At 42.4% G+C, this 13671-nt stretch overlaps 1 protein-coding gene across 1 annotated transcript in view; it reads left to right on the top strand.

Moving 5' to 3' along the window:
* Nucleotides 1-9484: 9484 nt before the first annotated feature.
* Nucleotides 9485-13671, top strand: part of baiap2l1b (BAR/IMD domain containing adaptor protein 2 like 1b) — a 41795-nt gene continuing 37608 nt past the window's right edge. The window contains exons 1-3 of the mRNA XM_042085669.1: nucleotides 9485-9780; nucleotides 10817-10892; nucleotides 11160-11246. Coding sequence (XP_041941603.1) covers nucleotides 9730-9780; nucleotides 10817-10892; nucleotides 11160-11246 — 214 coding nt within the window. The 5' untranslated portion in view covers nucleotides 9485-9729. The remainder of the gene's footprint in view (nucleotides 9781-10816; nucleotides 10893-11159; nucleotides 11247-13671) is intronic.

Raw genomic sequence — 13671 nt, 5'->3', positions numbered from 1 at the left:
TGCGTGTCTTATGTATTTTAATGCTGAAAAAGTTTGGAGTCTGTCTGCAGTAATTGGGAATGCACAAGTCTGAAATAATCCTAATCTCTTAATCTATTTCTGACAATGAAGACTCTTTAACAGTACACATGACAGTCCATTTCATGATATTTCTTGTGAATGATTTAGAGAGTTTACTATTTTATTTATTTATTTTAAGAGGCAGTGGTGTTGATAACTTCTCCATTGTATCCATATTGTTATATATGGACCCTTTCAAGAGAGTTCCATTATCAGCATCATAGTTGGCCCCACAAGACTTCCGTTTTAACATTCCATATGTTATCTTAATGCAGAGGAAGTAGATTGGGGCCCAAATAGAACGTTCAAGCATTGTTTTTGTTTTTATTGTTGAAAGGTTCTATAGTCTCTGTTGTTTCCCTTTGCCTGTCATTCCATAGCAGAATGTTTTCAATGGCAGAAAATCCTCTGTTTGGGCAAGCTGCCACATGGAAATGAAAAAATCAGTGGCTTATAAGCATCAGCTATCTAGGTCGCACTCTGAGAGCAGCTCATGTAATTCTCTTTCATGCTTGTCGTTGTGGCTAATTCACATGTCACTTGCTTCAGGCAGTCATATTGGAATTGCTTTGTCACTTAAGCCCTATTTAACGGAATTAGCAGAATTTGTAAAGTGTGTATATGAAATATGCATCACATCAGTCAGTTTGACAAACGTGAATATGGTCTTCATTGAAACCATTCAGTGATAAACCAAACAATATCTTGCATTAGAGGATTGTTATTGTATATATACATGTAAATTACTGGAAAATTAGGACCAATGTCATTAATTAAAATAATCATTAAATTATTTATTTGCCATATGCATCAAGAACTTTCCCCATAGCAATCTAAAATATGCACAAATATGCATTTGGAGTAGTTCTTCCAAATCATTACTGATTTATCCATAATGTGCACTGATAGAAATAACAAGACAAAGATTGGATTTTGTTTGGTCTTTTGTAAGAGGGACTGGAAGTTTGCAGAGAAAATGTAATTTCATTGTTGCCGACAGTTGTTTTTCTGCAGCTGAAATGAAGAGCACGAAAGCGTGGACCCAGTAATTAAGGGCTTATCTGATCCTGTCGACTATGCCACAAAAAGACTCAACAACAACAACAACAAAAAACCAGAGATATGAATAACGGTGGCTCAATCCCACTGAATGCCCCGTGTTTACGCCAGTAAATCTACCCAAAAGATGCGTTTTAATTATGTTTGCAGGGGATCTCTGAACAGCAGTGTGACCTCGCTCAGGCTAATGACGTCTGCAAAGCGATTCCTCGCATTCCTCACCACCATTCGCCCCCTAGGACCCTCGCGAAGGCAACTTTCATTAAATTATTATTATAAGCAAGCAATGCTGAAAAGCCTCCCCAACACAAACACACACACACACACAGAGAGAGAGAGAGAAACACATACACTCCTACTCTGTCTAGCTTTTCCCACCTCACCCTTTTATCTCTCCCTTGTTTGATGTTTTTGATGTGTTTAACCAGGGTGCTCCCTTGGAAAAGCCAATATAATCCACAATGAAATTCAGTTGCTGTCATCTAATACATGCTAATGTACCTGTGCCGTATCTTCAATGATATTTTATTTGTTCCATCCATATTGAACAGTATTGGGTTATAGAGAGGGTTTATCTTGGGGCTGTTGCATATGCATTCAGCAAATGCTGTTTGGCCATGCCAGACTCTGGAGCAGTAACATCTCAGTCATGCAAGGCAGTTATGGGGACTGGAAAAGGATTGTGCACAAATTTGGATACAGGAGCTTCAGTAATGAAAGGTGTAATTTAGTCTGAAATGTGTTAAAGTACATCCAAACACGGCATGTCTCTCGAGAGTGTCTAAAGAAAGAAGTGTTATTATCTGTCAGAGCTCTCATGCACCTTATGTTCAAAACAAAAACACTCACATACTTCAATGAGAGCCTAGTAGAAAACACATATATATTTCAGCTTTGTTGAAGACACTTCAACTGATCCACGCCCACAGCACAAATTTATGGCCTAACCTCCTGAAACAGTATCAAAGAAAAAGCTGCATATCCCATCCTACACAACACCTATACATACCAGTAAACACAAACATGTGCCTGCGTCTAGATTTGCCTCTTTATCCAGTCCAACATGGCTACACTGGTCACACCCAGCTGTGTCTCCAACCCCGAGTGGGAACCAATCAGATACAGGCCTCTTCCTCCCAGACAGCTGTGGCTGAGTGCATTACCTGGATTATTGCATCCCTCTCCCGCATCATCATCATTCCCCCAGGATGCACAGGGACAGCACAGCGAGATTACAGGCCTGGGGTCAGACCCTGTCCTCCTGGATGATAATCTCCTTCTCTTCCTCTCTCTCTCTCTCCTTCTCTCTCTCTCTCCCACTCCCCTTCGGCTGACATTTACACATCATTTGACTTTCATCAGGAAATGGATCCACTGTGGCTAAGCCATTTAAATGTTTATTTTTAGAGCATCCAGACCACTCGCCGTGTGTGTATGTGTGTGTGGGAATGGGCCGTGCAAATAGACACGTCGTGTCAAAGCCATTTCATATTTGACCTGCGAAGTACTCTGAAGGACTTCTACGCTCATGACAACCTCAAAGAAGTCAGGTCCCAGTGTTTGTGTGTTTGCGCATGTGTGTCACTGTGTGTGTATGTGTGTGTGTGTCCTCTCGCAAATTGAATTGCTTTCTCGTATTTGCTTGACATGGCTGCCAGGTGTAATCACTTTATGTACTGCGCAGAGAACACAAATATGGCAGTGTTTTCATACAGACCACCTAGCATGGATTCCATTACCTTAAAAGGTCAACAGAGAATAGCCATGACAATTCCTTTATTAAACTGAATGACCCTGGAACACTACAACTGCATGTGTGTGTGTGTTCCTAAATCAGAGTCTACATCTCTTTTTTAAAGATGGAGATAAATAGATCTTTAAATAGAGAGAGAGAGAGAGAGAGAGAGAGAAAGTGACTGAGTTACAGTTCAAGGCTGATCAAACCAGACCAGACCATGCCAGTCCTGTGCCTCTCTGGCGGACCTGAGAGAAGGAGGGTCTTCTGGCACAGATGTTCACTCAGACACATTGATCCCTCCATGCGGTGCCAGGGTGATTGATCTGCGCTTAGCTGGGCCCACTCCAACTATCCCACTCACTCAGAACTTTCTGAAGGTCAGCCCAGAAGCAAACGAGGCATCGCCCATGGGGGGGGTTGCATTCGGGGGTTCCATCAGTGGCTCTGTGCAACCTAACCCCACATCTGCACTGCGGGCGGCTCTGTGTGCATTTGTGGTGTCCGATGTCTGGGACTCGCTAAGTAAACTGATCTGTCTTGTTTCATTGGGCTCTTACAGCCATGATGAATGTTTTATCCTGATGAAAACAGGCATTTTCAATAGCACGCGTGACAGCCTGTCATCACAAACAGCAGTGAACAGGTGTACCAGCTATTAGGAGAAGTGATGTGAAAGTGTGTCACTGTGCCAATGAAATGAAATGAAGCCCAGTGTCCCCCCGAACACAACGTATCAAAGTAGGATTTAGAAAAAGAGAGATTCAGAACACACATAAAAATAGTTTTAGTGCCGTCACCTTCTTTTTTTAGAAACGATGTTCCACAAAAAGCATTCGGCTAGAGTTTAGTGGAAGATTCTGAATTACTGTTGATCCATTTTCTATTTAATTCAGCACCAAACTGACAAAGCCCCTACAATCAGTAGACATTCGGCTCCATCTGGTTCTTCCACTCCTCTGACTTCACTCTCTTCGTCTTTGCGTCGCACATCCAAGCTCTATCCAATGAGGCTCAACAGCAACTGTGGATTTTTCTCTCTCTCAATAACATCAAAACAACAGCACAAAAGCATCCTATTGAGATTCCTTGAAAACCTTGGATGACTGTCCCAACAAAAGCTAGGCTTATTGTAAGGGGACAATACATTAAGTGGAACAAAGCAAGGAATACAAACAAAAGGATGAACATAATTTATGGTCTCTGTTTTGAAAGGAAAGGTTTCGAAGGTAATGTCATCCAGAAGAGATAGAACAAGTCAGTGAGACGTGCTTTTCTAGCCTCAGAAGTGTCCTTCTTTCTTCTTCTCAGGCCTAATGTACACAAATGGCTACAGAGGCAAGGGCACATGCAAATTGTGTTAATCACAAAAATAAATAAAAAGAATAAAGAATATCGATAAGACCAAGGTCAAATTCATAAGCCCAGGCCTCATCCATTAATGCACAAAGTATTGAGCTCTCCCTTTATCAGTATGCTCATTGTGCATTATTATTTGACATGTCTGACATATTACACATGTAGGTGCTGTACTACGTACAGAGTACTCAACAGTCCACACTTCAAGTTGTGTATTTAGCAGGCGCAGCACTGTGGCGCTCAGATTACCTATAGCTGGCACCAACAGCAGATGTTGCTGCTGCTTTTGGATTCCAGCTAATATCAGCGAGGCTGCCCACCTGCCATTTCATCTACAGGGCTTGAACTTGAGTTAAAAGATTTACAAGCTGTCTTTGAGCATGGTTCTCTGAGACATACAGGGAATACACATACCAACAAAAGTTTTCAAGCCTCAAGATACAGTAGCTAAAGAATATCATTGCACTCCAATGCTATGATCCCAGCAAATCCCAGAGAAGAAGGTCATAGGTTAGAGAGAGAACACACTGACATATAAGATAATTTGCTCACAGACATTCTAAACAACGCCTTGTCCATCTGTGGGAAAAGGCACAGTGTTGCATTGACACCATATATCTTGGTGTCAATCTTTGAAATGGTCCAGGCCAGGCAGACCTCATAAAAACAACCAGCCTATAGGCCACTATTTACTTCAAGAGATGATATCATGAAGGTTTATTTCAGTGTTCAACCACACAAAGGCTTTAACACGATTACTTGTTTTTACTGTGCAAAAAGAGTATTCGTGACTGTGTTTCTTATTTTTATTCTCACTGTCAAACGAGGGGTTTTTTTCTTGTTAGTTTTGAGTGACCCCTTGAGGGCAACATTGGAACTTTCTAATTCAAAGGCAGATGAAACTGGACGAGTTTATTCCTGGTAATAGAATCCATCTTCATGGCACTGTATTTTACGGGAACTGCAGTATGGCAGAAAAGATGTTCCCAAAACAAGCATAAGAAATAAAAATGTGCAGACTATTCCCTAAAAATATGTTAAAGACTTGACATCATCTGGTGATATGGAGTCCCTTAAAGGGACATGCACATAAATAGGCCTATTAATAATAGGTTGCGCACCAGAAACGTTTGCGCATGTAGGGTACACCAGATACTTTCTCATACGCATGAGTAACTTTGTGCATGAGTAACCATATCCCCTCCAGAGGGTATTTTTGCTGAGCAATGTATGGGAAATGGTGGGCTATCAAATCAGACTTGCCTGGATTTTCAGATCAAGTTTGGTAAAAAAAAAAAATGTATAGCAAATGTGCAAATGGAAAACATAGCATGTTTCTCTGTGCTTTCCTGTAACCTTAAACCAGCATAGCCAGATGTTTTCATCATGCAGGCTACCTAACACAAAGGTAAAAAATAAAAATAGGGCTATTTTGCAGGGTGTGTTTGCATCAGCAATGTCCTTTTAAAATGTCAGTTTGAGTCACAGTCTCTTGCCTAATTTTATAGACAGAGACCCTTGTGTAATGAGTAATGAGAGTGTAATGTCACCCTTGGTTAATATCTTACAGGTATTTTGAAAACGAACGCAACATAGGCTACAGACACACTTTTCTCCACTGACTGAATAATGAATGGATGTTGTCCCAATTTTATCCTTTCAAACTGGCATATTAGGCCTACAAATGCCCTCGGCTTACAAGAGTACGACCATTCTTCTCTAATGGCACTCAGCACATTGTTTAGAGAATAATTATAAATGAACTATAGAGTAATTAAGGCACATGCTTGGCAGCAGAGCTAGTGAGCGGAGCGGAGCGCGAGCGAGCGAGAAGCGGAGCGATTGGAATTTTGTTGGAGCGGGGAGCACTTTTTTATTCAGAGGCCAGAGCGGCCGCTTTGTCCCGTTCCATTTTCGCTCCGATACCGCTCACGCCACGAGTGTGAGGCATGCCCAGATCCACCCTGAACTCACGTCTTCATAGTGTAACCAAGACCGCTACAGTTCAAAACAAACATATTGACCTAATGGATTCGGCATAGGCAGAGCTTTGTTCAAGAGAACCTTTTACAGGCTAGCATTCAGAATCAAGAGAGAGATAACAGATCACGAGAACAGCGCACACTAGGTATGTCAAACACACACACACACTACACATACAGGGGTGGACGCAGCCCCCCACACAAAAAGGATCACACACGAGGAAGACCTAAAGGCTAACACGCTAAAACACGGACATTAAAACAGTAAATAAAGGCATTAACACACACAAACAACCCCCAGAGTTCTCCCCCGTATCCCAGAATGCATTGCCCCAGAGTCCGTAGCACATAGGACTAGTCCAGCATGCCGACGTTACAGTAAGTTCGTTGGGGATGAAGTCGCTAAATATTTTAGAAAGGAAACTGAAAGTCATAGGGCTTACAAGCATACTATTCCTACAAAACAACTAGATACTAACAATGTAGAGCAAAAACAACTATGTGGTGACACCAGGGCTCTCAAGTTTTGAGGACAGGCAGTGAAAGGAGACAGGAGTGAAATCCCCCCCGTCCGAGGGTTAAAGGGGTGGCTGGTCAGACGGTTTGGTTGCGAGAATGGGGGTGTTTCATTAATAATACTACATTGATCAGGGACACATTTAGTTTCTTTTTCTTTCGGTCCACGGTTCCAACAGTTGTGCCGCAAAATTAACAGACAAAAGCACCGGGCATAGGCCTAATCTAGCCTAAATTCGTGGTCCAGTAGACCAGCAATCTACTCGTCGAAGAGGCTCATAGTTTGAAGATCATAGACCATAGATAACTGCTTCTCGCGGAACTAGGCTAGGTCCAGCACGGCCTGGCACCGGTTCGCGGATTGGCAAACACCGTTGCAAAGCCTCTGAATGCAGCCAGCTGCACCGTTTACCGGCAATGCTACAGCGGACTTAAGCTGCCACCTCGTGGCGAAAAGTTGCAATACATTTCACGCAGCTCTATGAATAACTGGAGGCGCGAGTTCCACTTCTAAATGGGACCCACTGGCTAATTCATTCCGCAAACTGCTGACTAACGAAATGTATTGTAGCAGGTCACAAAACTGATTTCGTGATTCTCTTATGCATTTCGTCCACGTAATGAAATTATCCTGACACATAATTCATTCTATAAACTGCTGACTCACGAAATGTATTGTAGCATGTCACAAAACTGATTTCGTGATTCTGTTATGCATTTTGTCCACGTAATGAAATTATGAAATTATCGACACATAATTAATTTCGTAAACTGCTGACTCACGAAATCTATTGTACGTGATTCTATTATGCATTTCGTCCACAGAATGAGCCTATGTCACTGAATGCATTTCGTAAGTTATTAAGTTAACTATTGCGTGGACGGAATGCCTTCTGTTATGTGTATTGACGTTGGCAAGCTTGTTCGTTGTTGCACTGTCGGTGTTGCATTAGGCTATCTTTTACAATACATGTGACATTGCCATTGCTCTTAGTTCTTTGGGATTTAAGTTTTCTAAGGTGACAATTCGGCTTGCAGATTATTTCTCCCTCCTTTACATTGGAGCGAGCGTGGAGAGATTTCACTGGAGCGGGAGGATTTTGAAGTGGAGCGGGGAGCGAAATTGAGCGGAGTGGCCTGACATGAATTTGAGCGGAGGAGCGGCCGAGTGAACAGCCACCTGAGCGAGGAGCGGGATATTCGCACCGCTCAGCTCCGCTAACTATCTCTGCTTGGCAGAGCCGGACAGTAACGGAGTAGGCCTACATTTACTTGAGTACAATTTTGAGGGATCTGTAGGCCTACTTTACTCGAGTATCATTTTTCATTTTTTTCTCAAGTACATTTGAGAGGTAAATATTGTACTCTTTACTCCACTACATTTCTATCCATAACCGTGAGTAGCCTAGCCGTTACTACTTCTAAAAAAAAAGTAAAAAAGAAAAATCTCGGAAACCCTCAATTTGTTGTTTCCCTCTCAAATGTGATTAGATTGTGCAGGCGCCGCTGATTGGGACAGCCTATCAGCAATCACCTTTAGCTTTCCGCCAAAGTCAACTCCATGGTCAGATTTAGATAAGAGAGGAAACCATGGACCAAACAATGGATGAAGACGCAGCAGGTCCATCCCGGGAATGTGCTAACCTGTGGCCCCACCTCGCCAGACTATTTCAATGTTCTGAACAAGTTAATGATAGTTTTCGCTTCAAGTGTTTCAATTACAAAATATTTTGTATTTGAAATAGGCTACGTATTTTAAATACATATATTAGAAAATACTGCCCATCCCTGGCAACATGTAAGACGTTTCTGTACATAAATGTAAGCACTGTGGCAGTAGAAATGCAATATTTAGAAAATGTAGGCTACTCTTGTACTCTTGATACTCAAGTACTTTTAAAAACAAGTACTTCAGTACTTTTACTTAAGTAGACATCTGACTGCTGTACTTTTACTTGTACTTGAGTAAAATTTAGCAAAGGGTATCTGTACTTTTACTCAAGTAATGAAGCTGTGTACTCTGTCCGCCTCTGATGCTTGGACTGACAAAGTAGACCTAAATATGGATACAAGTGTATGTTGCTCCTAAAATGAAGGCAGTCACTTCTGCCTATTTTTGGCAACAGGGCGAAATAAAAGACAATGTGTTAGGCCTCACAGGTGTTTATTGTGCCTCGTCTGAAGAACAAAGCGTGAGAGGTTGCATTTATACCTAGCAGGACCTAGGCAAAGCCATCTTGCAATGCCTGTGTTGGCAAAGAAACAAGCACACAAACGGTGTTGTGGTGTTTTCTCCTTTGGGTATTTTGACTACTGAAACTATTTAAAATTGTGGACAAAGGTGATAAAATATGTAACATGTTCATAGTTAGTTTGGGTACCTGCCTGACACATTATTCAGGCTACTGAAATGATTGTTGAAGATTGACGTTGTTTATAGGCTGATGAATAAAATAAACAATGAATAATTGACCTTGTCTATTAGCCTATCGCTGTTTTCTGTGGGCCTATTTACAGCATCAACTGCTGTAAGTGAATTTCCCTGAATATTTTAGAGTAGGGCCTAGGCCTAGACTCAGTGTCTCTGCTTCCCTTATGTTAGTTTTACTGGCACAATCTTGTTTGCCTCACTTGGACTGCTTTGTGCCACACTTTCGTGCGAGAGAGTTCTTTGCCTCCAGGAGGCATCGTTTCCCGATTTATTCATTAGGCGGTGATGAGGATGGATTCAGGAGGTGACGTTGCACACCCTTTCCTATCCTCGCTAAGTACCTTACATGCAGAAGTTTGACAGCTCAGCGCAAGAAGCTGTCAGCCCGTCGGTACAAAGCTGAGCCATACACCTGATCGCATTTAGTGTCTGGGGAAACATTTCTTGGAGGATAAAAGAACACCTGAGGATATTGTAATGCTGAACTGTCACCAAAGGCGAGACTGAAGTCCTGAAGTTTTAATCGTATTTTATTAATTTTCCGGATCAGTGACAATTTCTACGTATTTTGAAAAGGGATTACTAAAATGTCGAGAGACCCCGACGAAGTTAGCAAACTCACCGAGAGTACCTACAAGGTGGGTAATTGAACAAATGTCAAGAGAGCACTTGGTAGGGCATGAAGTGTTGTTATAAGCATGGCAGCCGTTTAGCTTTTCCTCCATGTAGCTACCTTGAGACGTTTTTTTTTTTTAAATGTTATAAGATGTTAGTTAAACTATCGTAAAGATCTACACCACATGTATTTCTGACTCTCTGTTTTTGTTTAGTTTTCTCCCGAGTTTTCTTTGGGCTACCTTTCATTAAACCTAGTCCTAGTGGTCACCCTGTGCACTCGGAATTCAACAGGTCCCTCCGTCATATCATCTGGCACAGCTGGTTTCAGCAGCATCAGAAAAGGCGAAATAGTCTCACATTATTCCGGAAAGGTGAAAGTGTCATATCTCATATAGTTGTGTGGCTTTGTAGGTTAGTCTGTGAGTCTTTACAGATTGCATGACCATGGAGGCTATACTCTAAAGCTATAGTCGAGACTCCTGGGATTGCTTCTGATATATTTCAAATCAGTGGTTGATGATTGGCTCAGTTGGGCTGTGTTAAGCGTTATACAGAAGTTAAAATACATGCTGAATGGAAACCAAGGTCCAAGTAAAGTGTGATCTGTGAATAAACAAGCAAAAGCCTGAGAAAATGGGCCTGTAGGGATCTTTTTGATACTAAACTCGCTACTCAACTCACCTGTGGAACCAGCTTCCCATCTCAATTAGAACTGCACCCTCAATTGATATAGCTTTAAAACCAGTATCAAGACCCATTTATTTTCTGTTGCCTTTTCTTAGATCATCTTTTTTGCTTCATCTGCCTCATCTGTTTTTCTCTATTCTACATTTTTACCTAACACTCCTTCAAACTCTCTATTATGTAATACATTTTGTTTTTTATTTATTTTATCTTATCTTCATTTTATTGTGTAAAAGCACTTTGGGTTGCCATTGGTATGAAATGTGCTATATAAATAAAATTGCCTTGCCTTGCCTAAACTGAAAATTCTTTGTCATGGCCATGATGACAGGCCAAACATTGGAAATTAATAACTGTGCCATTATTTTCCAGAATGTTATGGAACAGTTCAACCCGGGTCTGCGGAACCTCACCAACCTTGGCAAGAGCTATGAGAAATCGGTGACAGGTGGGTACCTCCTGTTAGAATAGCAACTGGAACATGCACGAAGAGCCTCAGCCTTCAGATTTCAAAGTTACTTAGCTTTTATGTTAATGTCCGTCAGTAAAGAGGCCTACTTGTGTTTACCTGTCAGACTAACCATCCGTCATGATGCACACCTTCACTAGGACATCACTGTTAATGACATGATGTAAAACACTTTTACATGTCACATTCAATCAGCATTTCTCAATGACTACTGCAAATAGCGCATGTGGGAAATGTCTCTTGCAGCGATGACCCAGGCTGGGAGGCTCTACTTTGATGCTGTCTCAAAGATTGGGGAGAATGCAGCCATATCGCCAGTGTCCAGAGAGCTTGGTGAGTCTCCGCCACTTATATCCAAACGTCTGTGCTTTCCCATTGCTGACGGTTTCTATCTAACTCTTTAAGTTAGTCACTGCATCCCACTGGAGAGTTCCACTCTCTCTCTCTCTCTCTCTCTCTCTCTCTCTCTCTTTGTGTGTGTGTGTGTGTGTGTTTGTATGTGTGTTTGTGTATGTGGTTGTGTGTGAGGGCTGTTGTAATATATCCCACTGCCCAGTTTTTTTAATTAGTCACCACCCCCCACAGCAAAGTAGAGGCCGTGTGTGTGTGTGTGTGTGTGTGTGTGTGTGTGTGTGTGTGTGTGTGTGTGTGTGTGTGTGCCTGTGGTATGTTTGAAGTGATTTATAACCATTCTATTAATATTTCTATGACTTCCTCTATGACATGTATCTTAGCAATGAGAGGACTTCCCACATTCTGTCACAAAGAGTAATTGCACTGTGTTGATGGTGTTGTGACACCAGATGTCATAAACTACAGACATGTATGTACTAGGGCAGGCTGTCTTAACAGAGGGTTATACACCATTGAAAACTGATATATGCACAACACCTTTGCAATCACGGGACTGGTCTACCACTTTGATTGTCTTGTCATATTGTTGTAGATGCTGGTAATCATATTTAGTGTTGTGTTACAGGATAAATGTGCAGGTCATCAAAAAACCAAAACAAGGTGCGCAAAGCATAAAACGCATGTAATGACCAAATAAAATCAATAAAAAATAACACACAGAGACAGAGACAGACTCTAACTTGTTCCTCCAGCTTATTAAAGAGCTTTCTGTCATAAACCCCAGAACCCTGTCATAAAGGCTCTCATGGTCTCACTGGCACGGACCTAGATTTGCATTTCCATGTAAACGTTGTGGTCACAGCACATGTAGTATTGCATTCTAGATTTGGTTTTAGTTTGTCTTAGAAACCTGCTCGTAACATGTGCCTTTATTTGAAAGAAAACCCCTAAAAGAAATTCAATAATACAAGAAAGGAAATAATAACGTTGCAAGGAAACAGTGGCATTTTGACCTCATGACCAAACTGAGTTATGTAAATAACAGTTAAAACACACCTTTCATCCGGTGTGACCTTCCATGACCGAGACTGTCCATCCCAGTCCCATTTGCTTGGATGTTTGTGTCACCTTCAGTGATGTGTGGATTGTGTGGCTGTGTGACTGACTGGTGACTGACTCTCTTTTCCCTCCCCCCAGACTGAGGGGTGTTTAGTCCGTCTGCATTACCACTCTGAGTCAGGTCCCACCTGCGCTCCTTAACACGAGGGACCTCTCAGGCGGCTTAAACTTTCCATACGCGAACGCGCAATGACATAGCAAAGTAGGATAGAACACTTCTGAGAAAGTGAGATGTGGATAGAGGTGACGGTAGCTTATTAAAGCCGGCCAGGACCCTGGTTTGACCTGTGGCGTTGGTTTGTCGTGGAGCTTGGGGTTGGAATGTTATGTATGAATGAGTTTAGTTAAGGCTGTGACCTCTCTCCCTCTATCCTCACTCGCTGTTGGATGAGATCCAAATAACTGTAATCCCATTAGACAGCTGCAGTGTGTGTGTGTTAATATGAGTTTCAGCGTCTGAATGTGCTAATGTGTGTATGTTCATTATGCATGTGGCAGGGCAAATTTAAGCTGGCATGAGTGTGTGTGTGTGTGTGTGTGTGTGTGTGTGTGTGTGTGTGTGTGTGTGTGTGTGTGTGAGAGAGAGAGTGTGTGTGTGCATGTTTGTTCTGAGCAGGTGTACCATCACACCATGTCCAGATTGAGTTGCTGGTCTTTATTAATCGAGGTTTAATTACTTCAGCAGCACAGTGGCATAGTTGTGAGTGGGCAGGGATGGAGGGCTGGGTGGCTGTGGCTGGTGTTGGTGTTTGTGGCGGCTGTGGTCAGTATCGTGCGAGTGGGTCTGCATGCGTGTGAATCCCTTAATCTGCATTAATGAAGCGCTGACTGCTGAGTAACACTGAGACTGGTGTGTCTCTGTTATGTAGCCTCCTGTCTTGTCTGCCTGATCACAACACTGTCACCAAGGGCTCTGTTGACAGATAGTTTCCATGGCAATATCCATTACATGAAAAAAAGAGAGAACAATATGGGTGATAATGTGGGAGCGGTTTCCAGAGGAGCTGACATGATTGCCGTATCTCCCATGGCCTCTAAATCTGAATCCCCGTCCACAGTCTGCCACTGGTGACCTTGCCTTGCAGGCTGATATTGTGTGAGCTTATGTTTGCCTCGAGGAAACACATGCGAGGCTGCTATCGCAGTGCCCTGCCTGTCCAACCGGAGATAAGGCTAGAGGGTAACGTCAGCAGAGGTGGGCCATGTTGAATGGCATGGGCACCACACACGAACACACACACACACACACACACACACACACACACACACACACACACACACACAC

The sequence above is a fragment of the Alosa sapidissima genome, chromosome 3 (assembly GCF_018492685.1).
Source record: "Alosa sapidissima isolate fAloSap1 chromosome 3, fAloSap1.pri, whole genome shotgun sequence".
NCBI lineage: Eukaryota > Metazoa > Chordata > Actinopteri > Clupeiformes > Clupeidae > Alosa > Alosa sapidissima.
Note: the sequence above shows the minus strand (reverse complement) of the source record. Positions and strands in the feature narration are given on the sequence as shown.